Source organism: Aspergillus aculeatinus (assembly GCF_003184765.1).
Source record: "Aspergillus aculeatinus CBS 121060 unplaced genomic scaffold BO66scaffold_12, whole genome shotgun sequence".
NCBI classification, from domain to species: Eukaryota; Fungi; Ascomycota; class Eurotiomycetes; order Eurotiales; family Aspergillaceae; genus Aspergillus; species Aspergillus aculeatinus.
Genome location: NW_020291481.1, coordinates 181,459 through 202,134, shown reverse-complemented (window position 1 = coordinate 202,134; position 20,676 = coordinate 181,459). Strand labels below are relative to the sequence as shown.

At 54.0% G+C, this 20,676-nt stretch overlaps 8 protein-coding genes across 8 annotated transcripts; 6 read left to right on the top strand and 2 right to left on the bottom strand.

Annotated features, from left to right (window-relative positions):
- Positions 1–1,642: 1,642 nt before the first annotated feature.
- On the top strand, positions 1,643–2,506 carry midA (putative cell wall protein; the record flags this gene model as incomplete). Its single annotated transcript, XM_025649198.1, has 1 exon — positions 1,643–2,506. One exon carries the CDS (start codon positions 1,643–1,645, stop codon positions 2,504–2,506), a length of 864 nt encoding a protein of 287 aa, XP_025506140.1.
- On the top strand, positions 2,455–2,852 carry BO66DRAFT_31481 (uncharacterized protein). Its single transcript, XM_025643447.1, has one exon. The coding sequence runs from the start codon at positions 2,557–2,559 to the stop codon at positions 2,761–2,763; it is 207 nt and encodes a 68-aa protein (XP_025506139.1). The 5' UTR covers positions 2,455–2,556; the 3' UTR covers positions 2,764–2,852.
- Positions 2,853–3,520: 668 nt separating this feature from the next.
- Positions 3,521–5,136, top strand: BO66DRAFT_390012 (uncharacterized protein). The gene has a single exon (XM_025646913.1). It carries the CDS (start codon positions 3,887–3,889, stop codon positions 4,910–4,912), a length of 1,026 nt encoding a protein of 341 aa, XP_025506138.1. The 5' UTR covers positions 3,521–3,886; the 3' UTR covers positions 4,913–5,136.
- pex19 (putative peroxisomal membrane protein receptor Pex19) lies at positions 5,036–6,875 on the bottom strand (the record flags this gene model as incomplete). The annotated part of the gene is made up of 4 exons (XM_025651693.1): positions 5,036–5,508; positions 5,590–6,110; positions 6,198–6,548; positions 6,638–6,875. 4 exons carry the CDS (start codon positions 6,873–6,875, stop codon positions 5,395–5,397), a joined length of 1,224 nt encoding a protein of 407 aa, XP_025506137.1. The 3' UTR covers positions 5,036–5,394.
- Positions 6,876–8,171: 1,296 nt separating this feature from the next.
- On the top strand, positions 8,172–8,845 carry BO66DRAFT_31369 (uncharacterized protein). Its single transcript, XM_025643397.1, has one exon. It carries the CDS (start codon positions 8,261–8,263, stop codon positions 8,735–8,737), a length of 477 nt encoding a protein of 158 aa, XP_025506136.1. The 5' UTR covers positions 8,172–8,260; the 3' UTR covers positions 8,738–8,845.
- Positions 8,846–10,814: 1,969 nt separating this feature from the next.
- BO66DRAFT_317839 (putative bZIP transcription factor) lies at positions 10,815–12,527 on the top strand (the record flags this gene model as incomplete). The annotated part of the gene is made up of 4 exons (XM_025643581.1): positions 10,815–10,994; positions 11,360–11,576; positions 11,650–12,150; positions 12,202–12,527. The coding sequence occupies 4 exons, from the start codon at positions 10,815–10,817 to the stop codon at positions 12,525–12,527; spliced, it is 1,224 nt and encodes a 407-aa protein (XP_025506135.1).
- Positions 12,528–13,632: 1,105 nt separating this feature from the next.
- Positions 13,633–15,874, top strand: stm1 (putative telomere and ribosome associated protein Stm1). The gene is made up of 5 exons (XM_025646912.1): positions 13,633–13,836; positions 14,167–14,185; positions 14,398–14,571; positions 14,642–14,795; positions 14,909–15,874. The coding sequence occupies exons 1-5, from the start codon at positions 13,816–13,818 to the stop codon at positions 15,462–15,464; spliced, it is 924 nt and encodes a 307-aa protein (XP_025506134.1). The 5' UTR covers positions 13,633–13,815; the 3' UTR covers positions 15,465–15,874.
- A 656-nt stretch (positions 15,875–16,530) lies between these two features.
- Positions 16,531–19,778, bottom strand: BO66DRAFT_390005 (putative glutaminase). The gene is made up of 5 exons (XM_025646911.1): positions 19,225–19,778; positions 18,754–19,165; positions 17,691–18,696; positions 17,508–17,638; positions 16,531–17,456 (listed from the first exon to the last, which is right to left on the bottom strand). Exons 1-5 carry the CDS (start codon positions 19,479–19,481, stop codon positions 16,761–16,763), a joined length of 2,502 nt encoding a protein of 833 aa, XP_025506133.1. The 5' UTR covers positions 19,482–19,778; the 3' UTR covers positions 16,531–16,760.
- Positions 19,779–20,676: the final 898 nt, after the last annotated feature.

Below are 20,676 nucleotides of genomic sequence, written 5' to 3'. Positions count from 1 at the left end.
GATGGCTTGCCCCTGCAGTTCTTTCTGTCTCGCCACGCTAAACCATGTTGGATGGTTAAGGCGATCTTCCCACCCCGAAAGAAAAAAAAAAAAAAAGAAAGAAAAAAACAGAGTCTGATTATGGAGCACCGTCGGCTGCACCGGCATAATGTCGATGGGTCTAAATCGAAATTTTCTTTCAGGCACGAGACCGGGTGCCAATCAGAAATTCCTTTTTCTGCAGTACCTTTTTGCACCTCCCAGGGTCTGTCTGATGGATGATGTGGACTGACTGAGTAATTACTCCACTGCCCACGACGCGGAGGAATGCGGGACTTCCAGGCGAAACATGAAGTCCAAGGGAGAGGGACTCGGGTTGGTGGATGGCATTGTTTGGGATGTTTTGAGTCTTGCCTCAGGACCTAAGGAGTAAGGACTGTAAGAACGGAACTGAAGATGAACCTGAATGAGGTTCTGTGGTACTGTCATTGTTGGTACGTCGAATCCACGGTACAGACCTTAAAATAGTATCACCGAACCATAGTCGCGGAATCTTCATTAATTTGTTAGAGATCGGATAAAGATCTCCCACACTATCAATTTGGCTAGCGATGAGGGGGGGGAATGAAAAAAGCAGTATGCTAGCCTAAGCAGTCATAATTAGTGGTCTACTCCGTACTGAGTATTGACTTGATATGGAGACAGATAGACAGATAATAATCCTAACGGCCTTAGGGTATGAGTGAGACCCATTGATGAAGGAGGTTCGGGTGTGCCGGTGGAAAGACCACGAATCAAAAGTGGGATTGCCGACCCAACCTCCCCCCTCCGAAGCCCCAAACAAAGACACTGCCCCGAAGTCAGGCGCCTGAAAATGCTCACAAAAAGTCACAATGGGCTAACAATGCACAAAATGTTCCAAAATCTAGTGAACCCCCTGGTCAATCTGTCTCATATCGCTTCCGCTGACTGGTCAGTGGACCTTATTAGCGCCAACACTAGGGAGCGCCCACGGCTGGGCGCGCGTTTACCATTGGTGATTTTGGATTGCCTGGGCCCGGTGACTTTTCAGCGGCCGGACGGTTGTGCAAAGGATTGCAGTGAAATGAGTGTGAGAGTGTGAGAGTGAGTGACTGAGTGAGTGACTGAGTGAGTGACTGATTACCTAGTAAGTTACTGAGTGAGCGAGAGAAAGAGGGAGAGGCAGAGAGCGGATCAGTCCAATCCTTTCCTTCCCGTCCCCCCACTGCCACTCACTGACCTTTCCCTTCCCTTCCCTTCTCGCCCTCTCCAGTCCTTTTTCAATAATCTCCATCCCGCACCTCCTTACGCTCTTTCTCTTACCCACTCCATATTGTATCGTGTGTGTGCCCTTCGGGTGTCTCCTACATCTGCAGTCTCTCGTTAACCCCTCCATTTTCACATTTCGACACCTATCTCATCGGTGTCTTTACCCACTACACGCTCTCCCCGACAACAGATACGATCGCTTACTCCAATCTGGGCTTTTGTCGCGTTGGAAATCTGACCTCCTCAATATACCCATCTACGTCTCGTCTGACAGTCATCTCCCACAACCTCCGTCCGTTCGGCGCTGGAAGCCTCTGAGAGATACTTGACTTCCGACTTAATACTCCTAACCAACCAACCAACCGCTGTCATCATGCGAGCCGCTCGTCTTTCGTTCCTCCTTTACTCCCTCTCCCTCGTGGCCGTCGTCGCTGGCCAGAGCGCCGCGGTCACGGGCGTAGGAAACGCTATCACCTCTGCTGCGGCTGCTACTACCGCAGAGGTTGCTCCTACCACAACGTCCGAGTCAACCTCATCAACCGAGTCGACTTCATCCACCAAAGAGACCACCAGTTCCACTACCAGTCAGCCTGAGCCCACGACTACGTCAAGCTCAGAGACCACGAGTACCACGGAACCAGCAGCCAAGACAACCAAAGCAGCAGATACGACCGCACCTCAAACTACTAATGCTGCTGCCGCCACCACTACCTCGTCGAATAACAATAACAACAACAACAATGATAATAACAACAGTAACAGCAAAGATAGCTCTACGACCACTTCTGAGACCACGGCCCAGACCACGGCTACCCCTGTCGTTAAGACCGTCGTCACCACTGAGACCATTAGCGGAACCCCTGTGCAGACCACTCTCACCACTACCTCCACTCCGGCTAGCAGCGCGACCGATTCCCCCAGCCTCAGTGGGGCCTCTTCCAACAGTTCCAGCGGCAGCTCCGGTCTCTCGTCGTCTCAGAAGAAGATCATTATTGGTGTTGTTGTGGGTGTCGGTGGTGCGATCATTATTGGAGCCATCGCGGTGGTGGCCTGGAGAATCCATGCTCGCAAGGCTGCTCATGACAACGACGAAGCTGCCGACCTCATGAGCGGCACTGCCGTCGGATCCGGTGCTCGCGAGAAGGCTCCTAGCCCCGGTGCCGGTGGAACGCCCTTCAAGACCACGCTTGACCAGTATCACAACCCTGGTCCGGTGAATGCGGCATCAAACTTTTAAGTCTGGCCCGATATTCGGTCTCTGTATCTGCTTGTCTCAGATAAGATACAATGTCTGGATATTCCCTCCGGAACTGTAAAGTTTGTACGATTATGACGCAGTTTTCATGGCGCTTGTGGGCGAGGAATTCCTCGAGTCTGATTTTTATCGTTATTCAGTTCTTTGTCCTGATGTGTGTTTCACATTTGCAGAACCCCCCTTCCCATTCTCTGATAGACTACATGTCGCTTCTTTCCGACATACACTACACTCCTTGACATAGCACAGCGGATTTTGTTCTAGCATGATTGGTCTCTGTTTACTTTGATTCCCCCCTCGAAGCATTTGATTCATTCTAGGGGACGCTGGACAGTGGCATTCTCGCGTCTCACTATCTTTGCTCTCTGGATTGCAGGTCTTCGATCTCAGCCTTCAAAAAGCTTTTGATTGTATGTATTTAATTGACCGAATGTTTGAGAAGTATCAAGTCTGTTCGCTGTAGGATCTGCGGTAGATCGTTGACTTAGACGGCGCCTCCTGAAGCATGAATTATGCAATATGTTGCTTCGGGGGCGTCGAATAGACCGTCTCATGACCAATCGATCGACTACGCATTCCCCTGCAGATGGTCGCTGCGCGTAACGTTTTATATCCCGTCCGGCAGTATGTCGTCATTATGCTTTGCCTAGGGGTGCTTTGTAGAGGAAATGAATGTGTTTTAGGGAGGGGTGTCTTTTGAATGGCTACCACTGAACCTATGAAAGGATATACAGTTTCAACTCGACACAGTGCTGTATTGCAAGTGTTCAATCCCACGTTCGGCTTGTGTAGGTGGATTCCGAGTTGCATTATCTAGCCTGAGCCTGAGAAAGAACGCGTTTCGCCCGGGGATTGTCCCTGATGATCATCAAGCTTTCTATAAAGAAGCATGGTCCTCAAGTTGACTACATTACCGCCTCCTATTTGGGGCGGAGCTGACATGTCTATGTTCTTAACGCCTGAGAGCCTGAGATAACAGGCATGAAGACATTGTGATCACGTGATCCCGTGTCTGACGCGGACGCGTTGCGGGAGGGAATTTCCCATCCGGCATGCGAAATGCGAATACTTTGCCTTATCGTAGTGGCTGGGACAATCTTCGAAGCGACAGACACCGCTGTAAATACCGCCAGAACACCTTCTCGCCATTGATGCTTATCATCCGTTGAAGTCCTCTCATGTTCTACAACCGATCTTATCTACATCCACGACCATAGACAGAAAGTGGGACTACCGCTCGGAACCAAGCCCAAAACCTCACTGCTCGTACCGCGGGATCACATCACGACCACTGAGAACAGTACAGTTGCACTGCTTCTCTCCTTCTCTCCCTATCCGCACCGCAACGATCGCCCGCTCGCAATGATGTTCGCGACGCAGCCTGTATATCAGCAGCAGCAGCAGCAGCAGCAAGAACACCAATTTTCGGATCCCATTCACACCACCGCAACCGCACCATTTGCCCGGACGCACTCGCACTACAGCATACCCACGCGTCCCTCACCACTCTCTCCTCGCCGTCACCACTCTTCACCATTCTCATCCTCCTCAACAATGACCACCCCCAGCACTCCCAACACCAGCAAAAACAACAACAACAACCGCAACCTCTTCTCCAGCCCACTGGCCAACACCGCCAACGCCGGCGCAGCACCTACCGACCCCGAAACCCCATTAACAACCTTCCTCCCCTCCTCCCCACTCCAACCAGACGCATCATCAGCATCCTGCTTCGGATCGCCAGTCCAAAAACCATTCTCCGCTGCACCAAGCGCGGGCCCGCTCTTCTCCTTCGACCCCGACAACACGAAGAACACAACAACAAGCCCGATCGCATCCTCCACCAACCACCCCTCCCGCTTCGCCACCCGCTACGCCGCCCAGATCGCCAACCCGCTCGCCAACGCCGCCGCCCGATCCACCAGACCCTACACGGGGACCTCGGCCTCGCCGGCGGCGCGCACCACCCGGCGCAACGCGTTCCTGAACCGCGTGAAGCGGGACCGCGCGGACGGGCGCTTCGAGAACCGCGGCGAGCAGCTGGTGCTGCTGGAGCATGTGGCGGAGCAGAAGCGGTGGGGGGAGGCGATGCGGCGGTCGGCGGTGAGTGAGTTTGGGCTTGGGTTGGATGGGTTGGTGGAGGAGGAGGAACCCGAACGGGATGATGAGGGTGAAAGTGAAGGTGCGGAGATGGATGCGCTGGATCAGTATCTTTTGGAGCAGGAGCGGGGTGCCTTTGCTGCTGAAGAGATGGGGTGGGAGAGGGGGTTCGATGCCCCGGGCTCGGGCTCGTTTAGTGATGAGGATTATGATGATATCTTTATGGATTTGGCGGGGGAGACGAGGATGGACGGGTTTGCGCACAGTCAGGAGATGGATATGTCGTGATTCTATGGGGTGGGATTCGAGTGGAGTGTTCTGAGGCAGTGGTTGTCTGGTTCCGGATGTCGCTGGTCGACTTCGGGGCTGATGGAGATCTGTATCATGGACTGCTTGGGCGTTTGCTGGAGGTTGGACTTAGGAGTTACGTATATATCTGTATGAGACCAGTAGATGATGGTTGCAGGCTTTGGGTATATAATGTATGATTCAATGGCATGGATGCATGGCTGAGCGACGTACTATGAGAGACTATGGTTGCTATATGTTCATTTTCCAGGTCCCTCCCTCTCACAACCTTTACACACGGAGTCACTACTTTCTCGTTACCAGCCACTACATCAAACCATCATGACATACGTCTAGGGAGAGCGCAAATGCAGGGGATATATGTACAAGACATAGACAGACAAATGCCAGAGGAACGGCAATCATAACATCCGACCAAACAAACATCAGCATCCACCAGTGCGAGAACAAGAAATAGACCTCTACTGCTGCGGACAGTCCGGGGCGCCGGCCCCGGCTCCAGCCCCTCCACCCATAAGATCCTCCATCATGGGCGCCGGAATCAGCTCATCCGGGGGGTTCCCACAAGCTTGCATCTATACAACAGTCAAGTCAGTTCAGTTCGGATCAGATCAGATGCCCCCAACCTGTCCCTCGCCCCAAAGTGCCAGTGGGACTAAACTCACCTCCTGCATCTTCTCCCACACATACTCGCGACACTTGGGATCCTCATCCGTGTACCCCTGCTCCTCGAACTTGGCGACGATCTGGGCCACGACGCCGGCCTGCTTCTCGTAGCGCTGCAGCTCCGCGTCGGACACCTTGCCGGAGGCCTTGTTCTCCGCCAGCCAGGGGCCGAACTTGGTGTCGAGCTCCTTCATCGGCTCGTACAGGATCTCCTTGTTGGACAGCTGCTCCATCATCCCCTGGAACATCTTGGTCAGGTCGGCGTCGTCGCCGTCGCCGCCCGCGCCGGCCTCGATCGCCTTGATCAGCTGCGCCACCAGGTCGTCCGCATCGTCTCCGCCGTCTTCCTCCTCGGCCGCGGCCGTCGCCTTGTCGCCGGACTCCTTCATGCGCTCGATCGTCCGCTGGATCGTATCGTTGAAGGTCTCCGGTGTAGCGGTAGCGGTAGCGGTAGCAGCAGCAGCAGCAGCATCAGTTGCTGCAGGCGCAGGCGCACTCTTCGTCGCGGACGCTTCCCCAGCCGTCGCACCCCCGCTACCCTTCTTCTTACTCTTACTCTTCTTCTTCTTGCCGCCGCTGCCGCTGCTACCACCACCACTCCCCTTCGCACCCCCCGCCTCCCCCTTCATCATATCCCCAACCAACTGCTTCAAAAAGTCCTCCGCTGACACCCCTCCCTCCTCGAGCAACTTGGCGAACATCTCCGCGTCCTTGTCGAGGGACTCCTCGTCCCCAAACCCCTCAGACATTCCCCTGGCCGCCGAGGCATCACCCGCGCCCGCGCCCGCGCCCATCAAATTAGCCATATCCTTCTCGAGTTGCTTGAGGAACGCCTCCTCGTCCAGATCAACATCCTCCGTGGCGGGTGCGGCGGCGGCGGCGGTGGCGGAGGAAGGCGGCTGCGTGGTCGTCGTGGAGGCGGCGGGTTTGTTGAAGTTGTCGAGGACGTCTGTTTTTGTTTTCAAGTTACCCCGCTTGCTGTTAGCCGTCACTCTAATCACTTTACCACATAAATAGAAGTGGGAGGGGAAGACGGACCGTCTAACTCGTCGAAATCGGAATCATCCTCGTCGTTGTTGGCGGGTTGCGCGGGTTGCGCGGGTTGCGCGGGTTGCGCGGTGGAGGATGTCGTGGTGCTCGTGGGGTTGGTTGTCGTGGTCGTGGGCTCTGCGGGGTTGGTGGAGGGGCTGGATGGTGTTTGGGCGTCGTGTTCGGTTGCGGTGGATTGCGTCTGCGCAGGGCTTGTGTCTGCTTTCGAGGGGGGGGATGAGGACATTCTCGCCGTTGCTTTTGGGGGGGGGGTTGTGTATAGCCGAGGTGGTGTTGAGGGGGTCTGGGTCTATTCCAGCTTCTCCGGTGGCTGATCCGCAGGGTTTTTATATCGATTAGACAAAGTTGTGGATTTTCGCGATAAAGGATGGATCTTCAGTTTGGAGTTGGAGTCAATGAGTTGTAAAAGGGTGGATGGTGTCTGGAGGTGGGGGTGGATGAATGAATGGTTTAGGAGGAATTGAAGATTTGAAGATTTGTTAGCGTTGGCCCTTTCAGTCAGGTTTCCTTCTTCATGTGAAGAAGTCTGATTAATCCGGAGATGACATTGGAGCGCCGCGGCGCCGCGACTCAGGTTTCCCGAGGCCCCCGTTGGCGGGTTGGTGTTGGCGTTGGGGTTGGCTCTACTGCTAACCAACCACTAGTTAACTGCCTAACATCTTCGAAATGCCGACCGACCAGGTCATTTAGAAAGATTTTTTGTTGTTTCAGTGATGACCTGGTTGAATTGAATAGGACATCATCCTGTGTTGAGGGGGTTACACTTGAAGTTATTGCACCCCAACTGGATTCTTTCTCTCTGCAATTGAGAGGCAAGACTCGAGCATCGATCGGTTTTTACAGGGTGCTATGGAATTGATAGCCAGGGATCAAATGCCACAAGCATCACTCAGTATACGTATGACATAAGAGGCCCTTCATCTGACTTTCCCCCATCTTCCTGGGGAAAGAGTGACAAAGCAATGCACCGCAAACCCCAGAGTCGAGTCGCACACAAGGGAGGTGCATGTCATTCTGCTTTTGCCTCGACTACAACTGCAGGGTTTTAACTTCTACTGTTGTCGTTCGATGATTATGGAGACAAGAATGCCAGCTCGCTGTCTCTCCTCTCCCTTCCTCTCACGATGCCAAGGATCCAAGCGAAATGCCTGCTTGCCCTGCCATCAGCCCATCCATTGTTGCGAACCCTCAGCTGATCCCATGGCTTGCACCTCGTGATGATGATGATCCCTCCCCGGATTGCCAGGCCCGTAGTAAGCCGCGGGCATTTACACATATTGAGGTTGCAGATCTGGGAAAGAAGCGCTGTACTGTATGTACTGTATGTACTGTATGTCCTGTGCGTAGTAGGCGAGGGCCGGCTCTCGGCCTGCACAAACAGACGCCTATCGGAGGTCTCCTAATGTGTTACTGTATCGGATCACTTGGGTGATGGCAAAGTCCGGCCTGGGTCTGGTTTCTGGTCGCATTCGAGAGCACGAGTAGTGCTTATGGCGCAGAGGATCTCATCTAGCACTGTTATGGCAGGTAGCAAATTGTTGGCAGGTCGTCATTCCTGCTTGACAAGGGCAATTTAGTCGACCGCGTATGGTATGGTAAGCACACCAGGCCATGCAGACCCCCGGCCCGTGCGGAGGCAGGGAAAATCCTCGTCAGGTTTGGTCACGAGTGTTTGGTTCATTTGGTACATTTGGTTGCTCCCTGACAGTGGCATGTCGAAGGTCAGACAAGACAATTGAGTTCTCAGATCGAGCAACTCGCTTCTCAGTCAACCGAGGTACAAACCACAGTCACTGCAAAGCATGCAAAGCATGCAAAGCAGGAGAGAGATCTGAGGGGAGGAGGGTCGACGCAAGAGGACAAGAATTCCGCCCCAACGGAACCCACGAAAAATTCTGGCCGGACCACCATCATCCACTGGTTATTGAATGTGGTCGTCGTGCTATTGTTGCCCGGCCGGAACATCTCCGCGGGCTGTGGACCAGAGGGAAAAGAACTTCCCCCCTCTTCTCCTCCCCCCTCATCCCAGTCAACAGCCATCATGGTCTGTCAGAAGGCAGACGGCCTGTAGGGGATACGACCCTCTGACCTCGAAAGAAGCAAAAAAAAAAAAAACCGATCCTACCTACAGACAAACTACACATTTATCTCCAGTGTGACGAACAACCGGATGACGACGGAGCGCATGGAACATTCGAACAAATGCATTGATGCATCATCCCAAGTTCCGCGGACCGCGATCCAAAGCGTCAGACTGCGCGACACGTTCTCCTTCCTCCCCCCCCTCTCCACCCGTTGCCCTGCATGGGGCAGGGCGGACGAGCTGGTGGCCAGTCAGAGGACGATCTGGACTTCGCTGCTGCGCAGGTTGCTGGCTCTTGTCTGCTGCCTCTCTGTCCTTTCTGGGTGTGCTCGCTTGAATGTCTGGCCGCCTGGCGTACTCCGTCCGTACCTTGGGCGGATCTTCGGCTGGGTCAGAACCTCGCGCGGTGGATACTTCCTCCCTCTCTTGGGAAATGGTGCCGCTGCCAGCCACTGAGGGTAAAGGAGCGAACATGCTGCCAGTAATTCCGAGATCACCTTAGCTAGCTAGTCAGTAGGTAGAAGTGAGCAGAGCGCAGCAACGAGGGAAGAAGTTTCCCCTCTCCTGCGTGGATTGAGCATGCCGTAGTGGTAGTTCGTAGGTATAGTTCTCCATTTCAAAGGAGGTTACCAATCATTTATGAGAACGCTTTGAAACAAAGTCCCCAGTAGTAGAACGGAAGCCCATTCCTATCCACTTGGTGGCCGTCAGACAAGCCCCGACCAGATTTTGTGGAAGCGGCGAAACCACCAACCCAGTCGATATTGTCTCTCAGCGCAAACCCCTCCGAGTGGGATTGTGAGGGGGGTCAGAATTGATTGGATCGTCTGTTCCTGGTTTTTTTTCACTTTTTTTTTTCTCGTCGCCCTCCTTCCCCTGGAAAGGCCAGTCGCACTGGTTAGTCTGGATTCCCCCAAAGGAAATTTTGACGAGGCGAGTGTCAGAGAGCAAGAGAAAGTGAAAATTTTTACAGTGGAAAGAAGGAACGCAGTTTATAGAGTCAGGAGATGGAAGTAAAGAGGAAAGAGAGGGGAAGGAATGAGTAGAAGTAAAAATAATAATGATGATGATGATGATCAGATGAGATGATGAGAGAGTTTTTTTTCTTTCTATTTTCTCTTTTCACATTTTCCTTTTCTTCCTTCCAATACTAATCCTTCCACGCCTTCTGTTCCCTTCCTTCTGCTCCAAATTTTCCCTGACTACTTACTAGTCTCGCTCTTATGCTTTGCCCTCTTAAGGTCTACCCCGTTCTTGTTAGTAAATAATTTTACCTCACATCTTCCCACCCTCTCGCCCTTTCCCACTTTCTCCTTCCTCCCACCACGTCTTTCTGCCTGCCGACGCTCGCTGGCTATCTCTCACCACTGTTCCCAATTTCTTTTATGTCACTTGCTCCGCCGGACTCCCTGCGACCCTCAGCCTGAGTTCGCACGTTCCCCCCCCCTCCTCCCCCCCAATTGCCGCTCATCCGCGCGTTTGCTGCGTCTGAACTACTATCTCGCAGCAGCAGCCCAGCCCTTCCCCGCCGGGATCAATCTTCTTCCCTATCAAGTGGTTTGAACACTGACGTGTTTTACCTCATTGAGACATTCCCATTATCTCATCTAATCTTAAAACGCCTCTCACCGCGTTTACCCCAGCTTTGGCGAACATCGTCTCTCTGTGAAGGGTGAAGCAGGCCAAAGTTTGTTGGTTCGTCCCTGAGACGTATCTGATCTTCGATCTGTCATCTGCCCTGTTCTCTTTCCGGGGGGACTCTTTTTTCCATTATCTAAAAGTTTCCCCTCTTTTTTGTTCTCCTCTTTTCCCCTCCTTTGGCTTTTTAGGTTATATCAGCCAAACCCCGGATTCTGTTGGGTGACTCATCCAATACCACCATCATTTTCCCACCACCAACTCACGCAAGAACGCAAGGGGGGCACATCATCGCTGTCCAAGGAAATCCTCCCATTTCCTTTCCCCTCCCCCCAAACCCTCAAGGCAATTTCCATCCAGGCAAAGAATCATTTCACGGAAGAGGGGGACAAGACATCAGAAGTCCTTCCCCCCCCTTTTCCCTCTAGAATCCCAATGGTCTCTATGGTCGAGACCACCAGTCATCCTCTTCAAAATGAACCGGCCACGGATCCGGTCATTCCCAAGTCAGAGCCGATGCCTGAGGGTTCAATCAGTTCGGCAGTGTCCACGCCTGAGGCGGATGGCGAGATCTTAACCCAGGATGTGGCCCAGACACAAAAGCGAAAGGGTGGGAGAAAGCCTGTACGTAAGAAAACCGATCTGATCTTCTGAGAGACGAAGTCCCTTTGCTCCCTTCTTATAATTTTCGAGTTTCCCCCCCTCTGGTTCATCTCTTATCTCTCTGGGTTGGGTTTGGGCGGGAGGTGACCCTGCGTGCCAGTCCGGGGCCCCGCACGATTATCATTTATCATTATCATCACCTTTCCCTTCTGTCCCTTATCGTCCTGTCAGATCCCTCCCTCGCCCTCCTGCTTTATCTTTCAATGCACCTACTCTCCCCTTCCACCTGCTTTATCTCATTCTTACCCCCCTTGTTCGTTCCTGATTCCTTCTTTCTTATCTTGCTGCATTTTAGCTTCACTAGACTGACCCCCGACCCTTATCAGATCTACGCCACCTCGGAAGAGCGAAAGCAACGCAACCGCCAGGCCCAGGCTGCATTCCGGGAGCGTCGCACAGAATACATTCGTCAGCTTGAATCAACTATCAAGCGCAATGAGGAGTCTCTTCAGACGCTGCAACAGAACCATCGCACCGCAGCCGATGAGTGCTTGATGTTGCGATATAAGAATTCCTTACTGGAACGTATCCTTCTCGAAAAGGGTCGGTGTCCTTATCTATGCATCCAATCTCCCGATAAAGTTATCCTTGTCTCAGCCATGCTGACCCCTCATAGGCATTGATGTCCAAGCTGAACTGCGACTCAAGGCTGGGGCCCCCGGTACGGCTCCGGCGAAGCCCAACCTGATGACAACCAAGCCGCCCTCCGCCCTGGAGCGCGCTGCTGTCAATCGCAACTCCGCTCAAAGGCATCCCCAAGGCATCGCCCCCAAGGAACCTTTTGGCATGTCTCAGCATCGCGATGGCGCATACGGCATTCCCTCGCCCCAGTATCAGGCCACGCCTCCCTCGCATGCCTCCTCCCCATCCCATGCCAAGTCGCCCGCCTTCCCCTTCCAAGGTGCGATGTCTCCGGCTGGGGTGGATCCACACACTCAACGTTCGCACATGATTGCCCACTCGCGGAACCTCAGCCAGACGACCCCTCCAATGAGTATCGGTCAGCCAGATACGGCGGAGCCAAAGTCTGCTCTCCCCAGTGCTGCGGGCCCTCGTGCTTCTCGTGTTCCTTCGGCCTACTATCCATCTCCTTTCCAGAAGCACTACGATCAATTAGGTAAGATATATCTGCTTATGAGCTTGTCAACTTGGCACTAACCGCCCATAGAACAAGAATATGATGCCCAGGCAGACATGATCGATGACGAGCATGAGTCGGCTGTCGGGGCCTCGTCCTATGTGTCCGGCTACAACAACCCGGGGTCCGTGGCTCCGGGCGCCCATCCGATGGGACAGCATGTCCTTAATCAATACCACCCGCATGCTGCTGAGGGGACCAATGGCGCGTATGGCACCAACAACGCCCCGACCAACTCCTCCAATCATATCTTGGGCAACTATGAACCCATGCTGGATGCCGATCCGTTCGGGCTCAGTGCCAGCATGCACTTCCAAACCCCCTTTAGCTACGAACAAAATAATACGCGTCATTGAGTTCCTGTTTCCTATGTTTGCTTCTTTCCATGCGTTGCATGTGTGCGACTTCTCATCTGCGGGTGATGTTCGCGAGGACGGAGTCAGGCTTCTTTCCCTGGCTGTGCCCCCGAGCACCTTTATGACTGGAAGACAAAAGTTGAAACTTCGGAGCATTGCCTGGCGTTTTGCGGTTGATACCATATGATTTGATGTTTCACTGCTGTTTCTGACGTTTTGATGTCGCGGTCGGTATTCTGTGTGATTTTTCTCTTCTCAAAGAAAAGCAGCGTCGAAAGAAAGTGGTTCATGTGAGGCATGTCTATTCTTGGTCTATATTTAGCTCGTTATATATGCATGACCGGCTTGCCGAGCAGTTGCATCGGGGGGCCATTTCCCAGCTCTTATGAACATATTTGATAATGGTTCTAAGTGAGATTCGCTTTACAGCGAGTTATGTCCAGCGCTCTGAGTGCGTCATGAATTGTAGATGAGCTCGGGGTCACATGGGTGGAATGTCACGTGCTTTACCCGCGTCGGACAATGACAGCATTGCCCAGCAAGCAATATCCAATGGCAGAGCAAATTGAGCACGAGCATACAGAAGCGGAATAGTGGACGGTTTCAATTCGTTCTGTGCAGGATCACTAGTCGAGAGACTGGGGACATTGTATCCAATGATGAATATCTGGGGAGGAGAGGGGGTTCAATCATTGCTATAGATAGTAGATAGACTAGAGAGGGTTCTATCTACAGTGCTCCGTTGGCGGGAGGAGCTCTTTTCGCTTACTTGGAGGAAAGCAGCCTGGAAAGCAGCTCCAACCACCCCGCGTAGATGGTTATGCCTCACCCTGTCAGCAATAATGATGACAGATTGGCAGCGAACAATGGGCTCAGCAACGGTCATCGACTGCAGCTCGTATGCTGCTGGGAAGCTCTTCTTGCAGGTGATCACTGAGCATCATCAGGGCGTCATCCTGCTGGCCGTTTACCCTAAGCCCTAGCTCCCCTCGACCAATCACGGTGCTCATTGCCGAATTCGCTTAGCAGCAATCCGCACCTTACCGGATTGGGCGGGTGCAACCACAAACGTTGCCTCCATCCACCGTACTGTCAGTCAACCCCTTCACTCCAACCACTATCCCTCTATCTCCCCTATCCCATTTCCCATCCCCAAAGGAGAGGCCGGATACCTACTGTCGTCTAGGTTTCTGCCTGTGTCGACCATCCGTCACCCGTTCAGTCGGACCCGAATTGTTGTGATAGACCAGAGCCTTCCCCCGGAAGGCCCCGCATAAAACCAGGCGTCATGGCGGACGTCCGGTCCAAGGTGCGTTGTATTTTTTTTCCTACGTCGAGAGGAGGAGGAGGACTTCTCGCGACACTCCATCGTCATCTATCGTTTACCGCGCCGATTGGGAGCCAGCACCACCAAATTCCGCGTCAATCCGCTCGTCTCGCGAGGTCCTGGGCCGCCAAATTGAGCTGGGAAGGTCTTTCTGAGTGGGAAGCGAGCGAGCGAGCGGGGTTGTGAGCGAGGGATTTGACAAGGTTGCTTTCGGTCCAACTCGGTTGCCCAGCGCCCAACACCAAGAACTCACCACATCCCATCGAGGATCAAACATGTCCCCCAGCTAACATATCTTTTTCGTGATAATAGAACCTCTACGAGCTTCTTGGTAATTCTCGCCCTCTTCCTGCTGCTGCTTCCTCAATTCCACCCTCGTTTGTGCTGCTTCCACTTGCAACATACATCATACCCTTGCGCGACTAGCGGATCCATCCGCATTGCCATCCATCTCATCCCACCCACCTGCCCATCTGTTGATGCATAATGAAAGAAGCGATCAATCTCTAACCTCTTGCGTGCTCTTGCGCCTCGCTACTACAGGCAATGATCCTGAATTGGACCCCAACAGAGAGCCTGAGCCTCCCACGAGGGCTGTAGACAGACCTGCTCCCCGTGTTGGCAAGCGCGATGCTCCCAAGGAAGCTCCCAGCACCCAGCCCCGTGCCGAGAACAACAACGCTCGCCGCGGCAACCGTGCCACTGGCAACGAGGCCGGTACGTTTCATGACCATGTCTCACAATCCGCAGCAACCCCGCCCCCCCGGCTGACACTCCGATCGGATAGCTTTCCGCGACCGCAACGCCGGCCGCACCAACAACCGCGAGAAGGCCACCGAGGACCCCAAGGAGGGCCAGCGCCACGGTTTCCGCGCTCGTGGTGAGCGTGGTGAGCGTGGTGAGCGTGTCCGCCACGACCGCCAGTCCCGCACCGGCCAGACGTAAGCAACCATTTTGTTTCACCCACCGCCGCCAGCGATCCGCCTCATTTGAAAGTTCCACATTCGGGCGGAGAACAGGATCACTCAGAAAACTAACTTGATGCGTTCTGTAGCGACACCCGCAAGCAGGTGAACCAGGGCTGGGGTAACCAGAGCGGTGACAAGACCTGGGACGATGAGAAGGCCGGAGAGGACATCGCCCACAAGGACGAGAACGAGCCCCAGACTCCCGCCGCCGAGGAGGAGCCCGCCGACAAGTCCAAGTCCTTCGCCGACTACCTTGCCGAGAAGGCCGCCCAGGAGGACCTGAGCGCCAAGCCCGTTCGTGCCGCCAACGAGGGCTCCAAGCTCGACAAGAAGTGGGCCGCCGCCAAGGAGCTCAAGCCCCGCGAGGAGGAGGAGGCCTACATCAAGGGCAAGGAGGAGAAGTCCAAGCGCGAGAAGCAGCGCAAGGAGAAGAACGTCCTCGAGGTTGACATGCGCTTCGTCGAGGCCCCCCGCGGTGGTGCCAACGGCCCCCGTGGCCGTGGTGCCCGCGGTGGTGCTCGCGGCGGCCGCGGCGGCCGTGGTGGTAACAACACCAACGCTCCCCGCCCCAGCGGTGCTGCTACCAGCGGCGCTTCCGTCAACATCGACGAGAAGAACTTCCCCAGCCTTGGTGGCAAATAAATGTGTTCATGCCTAACCCCAAACACCGTCATGTCCCCATGTCGAAAGAAATCTTGCGTGTGTGTGCGCGTGTGTTATATTTTAACTAAATAACTCACCCTCCCATCTGCCCGGTTCCAAAAAAACGAAAATTTTTTTCCATTAACTCGCTCACAATTGACACGATGTGTTCCGTTAATTTATCTTAATCTTTTTCTCCCCCTCGTCCTTTCCAGCCCTATCCCGCAGGAAAATCTCTTCCCCACCCGTTGAACCACTTCAGGATTCCTAAGGTAGTCGGACCGTCTTGTCTTTTCCGTGCGCAGTTAGTTTCCCTTTTGTCCGGGGCTTGATCGCGTGTCTTGAGAGCAAAGCAAATCTGACCGCCACCTATTATGCAAGTACGAGACAGCTGCATATGATTTTCTAAAAATATCTCCCCCAAAAAATGAGAAGATTTTCGCCCATATGCAACAAGAATCTCGAAGTAGTGTCCTCGGTACTTGCCTCGGAGTAATGCATTCTGAAATCTCCGTATAAGTCGTACTTGCTCTCCTCCCAATGCACAAAAAAAAGCTTCGTATCCTCGATCGATCGATCATCGCGGAATTGAGTTTCTTGATCTGCCTGCCACTTGCCCGGCAACGGCAATGCCCCAAGTACAGTACTTGTATACCTTGCATAGGGTCTTTTGCTGCATCTTCGCTCTCTCTCGCGGTGCAGCACCCCACCCCCCACCCCCCTCTGTTCAGCCAGTTAGTCGGTCATTTGATATGGATGAACGAGGTTTGTAGGTGGCAGGCGGGCAGACATGCAGATAAGATGATTTGTGATTGTGGGATCTGGGACCTGGGAGCAGTACGTATGGTTCTGTATGGTTCTGTCTATCTAGTAACTTATTGTGTAGATTGTAGACACAGTGTGCAAGAGGATTATTCCTGTTGACCGGATTAATAACTTGTTTGCTGTTCTACTATGCTAGGTCTACTATCCTACTATCCTCATCAGACGGCACGTGTACTATGCTCCCTTCCCCTGGTGGGAATCTGACTAGACAGATAGGTAAGTAAGTAGGGAGAGATGGGCCGACGTGGCTAGCTTTGGCTATGTAGCACCAAAGAGGTGTCCAGAGTGGGTGGTACGGTAGGGGGATTTGAGATTCAATTCAATTGTCTAGAGAGAGGAGAGGGCTAGGGTTACGGTCCCTACTTCCTTCCTACCCAACTAGCAGCCAAGGAATCACCTCGCGGCGCTGCGTATATATACCTGGGAGATAGTAGCACAAAAAGAACCCAGACTGCGGACTTGTGGGTTGGGCTAAAGCTCCGTGTTCTCGGAGCTAGAGCCAGCGAACTGCTCTACCGCTTCCGCCGCGGCGGCCTCCCACTCGGCCAACGTGCCCTCCGGGTCCGCGAGGCCATCCAAAAAGGCCAGGCCCTCCCTCGCCCGCCCGCCGCAGGCGCGCTGGAGGGCCAGGAAGGCGAAGTGGCCGCCGACGACGGGGCGGGCATAGAAGTTGGGGCCGGGGAACTCGCCGCGGCCCTCGGTGTTGTGCAAGTCGGTGAAGGGGAGGTCGGTGACGGTCTCGTTGACCCAGCGGGCGACGGACTCGAGGATCTCGCGGCGCACCTCCTCGCCGGCGACCGCCATCGCGAAGAACTCCCAGTCCGTCTTGGTGTACAGGTGGCGGCTGTCGAGCGGCAGGCCGTACTTCTGCCGCACGTTGTGGTACCAGATCGATTGGCGCTGGTAGATGTGGCGCGGGACGAAGCCGTGCTTTCTTTTGGGGGTCAGTGGAGGGGCGGGGGTGAGTGGTTTCTGGCCGATGTTGTGGACTGGAACCGAGTCGGGAGAGTTGTCGGTGCCGTCCAGGTGGAAGCAGAGCTGCGCGTCGGCGTAGAGGTTGTAGATCGTGGTCCAGGATCCATACCAGTCGTAGGCGAGCTTGGCGTGCGTCTGGTCGCGCGACATGCCGTATTCCTCCCACTTGGCGATGTAGGTATCCGAGATGTTCTGGGATGATCAGCTAAAGCCGGGTTCGAGAGCTGAAAATCGATGACCGACCTTGTAATAGGTGACATCGGTGTGGTAGCCCGCCACCTCGGCCAATTTACTCATCGCATTGATGCCGATGATACCCTTCAAGGCCAGGTTGGTCTGCAGAGCAAGCCAGCCGGCAAAGTCGTCCGTGGACACTGTGGTGGTGTCAGTTCGCTGCCTGGTTACTGTCACGAAGGTATGACTTACATTGGTTGGCGGGCTCGAGGGAGAACTCCACCAAGTAACCTGTCCACTGATCCCAGAGTCGATAACTGCGTTGGACCCATCTCTCAGCCAAGTGCTCGCCTTGCGTGCCACCGCCCCATCTGCCATCTTGGTAATCGATGCCGCTGAACATCTGAAGATTGACCAGAGGGAATTTGCCATGAGTTTCCTCGGGCAACTCGGGAGACGCACCCTGCACCGACCAGATGGATGTCGCAGCAGTATCCTCCGAGTAGCGAAGAGAGTTGACAATTGCCAGGCCCATGATGAGGATGTTACCACACTCCTCCACAGGCATGTATTCGTCATTTCCGTCCGGGTGACCGGTGGCATTGGGGAAATGCGTCCCCAGATCGTGCATGGCGTACGTGTTGGGATATTGTCCACTCAGCATGTGCTCAATCAACGGCTCCAGCAGGTACGCCAGCCACCGCGGGTTGGTGTACAAGAAGAAGGGGAAAGCCGGGAAGATGACATCGATGGTCTGGAAATTGCCGTTCGAGGAGATCTCCTTCAAGAACAGGATGGGATCGTCGGGAGTCCCCGCGAAAGTGGTTGCTCCCATGACCTGGCGCGCGGAGAGCGCGACGATATCCACATAATCATGCGCACCCGACTGATAGGCATCCTGAGCGAGCTGGGCGGAGTAGTTCGCAGCCAGGAGGCTTGCATGAGCATAGTCACTGTAGTGGAAGCTAAGCAATGCCTCGACACTGGGGAACCACGACTCCCAGAGGGGTCGCATCAGGGTCAGCCCGCGCGCTGAAGCATACTGCACGACTGGATCTTGGGTCAATGCAAGGGTGAAGGTCACGCTGTCACTCCTGTGGCCATCCTTGGGGGAAAAGACGAAAGATTTGGAGAATGCAAAGACCGGCTCACGGTCGCCAATGGCGCGGAAGGCGTCGTCGTTGATGTTGTCCAGGACACCCTGGGTGGAGAATAAGCTTCTCACGGCCGATGCCTCTCCGGATTGATATTGGACGCCCTAGTCGGCACATTAGCCACGATGAATTCCGCCTTCAATGGGGGTCTGAGGACGCACAGCCGGTCCGGTAAAATGTAAAGTCCCCCATTCCGCACGATCCCGGATCTCTGACAGTAGCAACTCAGACTTCCTCTGGAGACGCCATCTGCGTAAGCTTGGCTTGCTCTCCTCGGAGCCATACCCATCGTATTGCCAGGTGAGCTGGCTACCGGCGTCTCCGCTCACCCAGCGTCCGTTGATATCCATATAGACATTTACGCTTGCGTTGCCATGCACGTGGATTGACACGTAGGAGGCGGGAATCGACTGCCGCAGAGTCGACGTAGGGGTGATAGGAGAAAGAAAGGATACGGTGATATCGAGCTGGTGATGGGCCGCGGTAGTTGCGGAGTTGATACGGTAGGTCAAATTAGTGGTGGACGCGTCGTAATTGGCTCCAAGGTAGGTAGGATACTCGATCTGCAAAACACTGTAGAGTGAACCGTTAGCAAAATAATCGAATTCGTCCTCGGGGCGACGATGACCTACCCCGACACTGATTCATGAGGCTTGCCGAGCAAAGGATACACAGTGCCTGTGCTGGGGACCTGGGCCATGAGGGACAAACCCAGCTCCTCCCCAGTGTAGAAGATGGGCCATTTAGACCAGGGCTCATCTCGAGCATTGCCCAGCCAGGTGCTGAGATACGGATTTCGCACGATCAGGGGCAGAACCGGAGGGGTCAAGCTGGATGCGATACTCACAGTCGCCTGAAGGGCGGCTATGAGCACAAGGGAGAGGCGCATGTCGAGACACTGCTACGAATTGGCCAGTTCCAACGAGAATAATTATAATGACGTGCTCAGGAATGCAAGAGTAGCGATGCCATCTGACCGCAGCTGGGAGATGAAAGAAGGATGCCGCGAGGTTCAGGGATGGATCAGATGTTACAGCAGTTCCGATGATGATGCAATCAATCCGCCCCGTCCACTGACAGATCTGCGGGGGAGGTATAAATAGTAAGGATCGACAAAGCTGTGGGACGAGAAAGGTGCTTGGGAGTGTTACACAGAGTCACAGATTCTCGATGAGAATAGTTGGGGACAATGAACTGAGTAAAGATTCTAGAAGCTCGAGAAGAAGAACCAGAGCTGGAGGAAGGGGGAAATGCGGGGAAAGCTGGGGGGGGGATGGAGCTGAGGTAATCCGTGGCTGCTTTTTCCATTGCCTGCTCACAGCCTGGGCATTTTACAGTATCGAAGTCAATGATGATAAAGATGACTACCATATCTTATCATTAATGCCCTTGAGTCAAGTATCTCCCATCAGTACTGAAACGGCTCTTTGCGAGCCCCGTCCACTTGCCTAGTACTGGTAAAGATCACATGTACATACAGTCTGTACCTGATTTGTGACTGACTGAAGTGTTGAACCCCATCCATCTTGTATACCCCTACTCCATGACCCTGCAAAAGTCGTCTCTCATTCATAAGCTTAATCGCGTAATCATGCGTTCCACCTGAGGTGCCCTGAGGCGGCAGCTGGCCCCGTTAACTTAGGGCTCACCGACAAAGCTTAGCACAACATGCCCCTCACGTACTGTCCTTAGTTTAAGTCAAAAAGAAAAAACAATGCCAGAAACGGTGGATTGATCACAGTAATCACGAATTAAAACCCCAGATCAGGTTTCCGACTGAACAACAATTCCCTCGACTCCGGCTTCGGGTAGGTTGCTCTCCCGGATTGCGAGCAGCGAAATGAGCAAAGGTGCGACATGCCCTAAACATGCAACCCCACGGGTGGAAACGACTAGCACAACGGTATTAAGAACTAACTGATCTTAGTTCAGATTGTAAGAGGGGTATGACAACTCTAGTGATCTGGCGCAATGGCAACCGGCCAACCAGCAACAATTCACTAGTCCCTGGTGCAGGCCAGTGCTGCCTCATCAATGGCTGGATCACTCTCGAAAATACCTACCTATGCATCACCGCAATTAGC

Bases quoted from the DNA above. Each gene is read 5' to 3' on its own strand.
- BO66DRAFT_31481 (XM_025643447.1), top strand. From the start codon at position 2,557: ATGTCTGGATATTCCCTCCGGAACTGTAAAGTTTGTACGATTATGACG.
- BO66DRAFT_390005 (XM_025646911.1), bottom strand. From the start codon at position 19,481: ATGCGCCTCTCCCTTGTGCTCATAGCCGCCCTTCAGGCGACTGTGAGT. The intron at 19,166-19,224 runs GTAGGTCATCGT...TTCACTCTACAG, and splicing joins CCTCATGAATCAGTGTCGGG to TGTTTTGCAGATCGAGTATC. The intron at 17,639-17,690 runs GTAAGTCATACC...ACACCACCACAG, and splicing joins CCTCGAGCCCGCCAACCAAT to TGTCCACGGACGACTTTGCC.
- BO66DRAFT_31369 (XM_025643397.1), top strand. From the start codon at position 8,261: ATGCAGACCCCCGGCCCGTGCGGAGGCAGGGAAAATCCTCGTCAGGTT.
- BO66DRAFT_390012 (XM_025646913.1), top strand. From the start codon at position 3,887: ATGATGTTCGCGACGCAGCCTGTATATCAGCAGCAGCAGCAGCAGCAG.
- stm1 (XM_025646912.1), top strand. From the start codon at position 13,816: ATGGCGGACGTCCGGTCCAAG. The intron at 14,572-14,641 runs GTACGTTTCATG...CCGATCGGATAG, and splicing joins TGCCACTGGCAACGAGGCCG to CTTTCCGCGACCGCAACGCC. The intron at 14,796-14,908 runs GTAAGCAACCAT...TGCGTTCTGTAG, and splicing joins CAGTCCCGCACCGGCCAGAC to CGACACCCGCAAGCAGGTGA.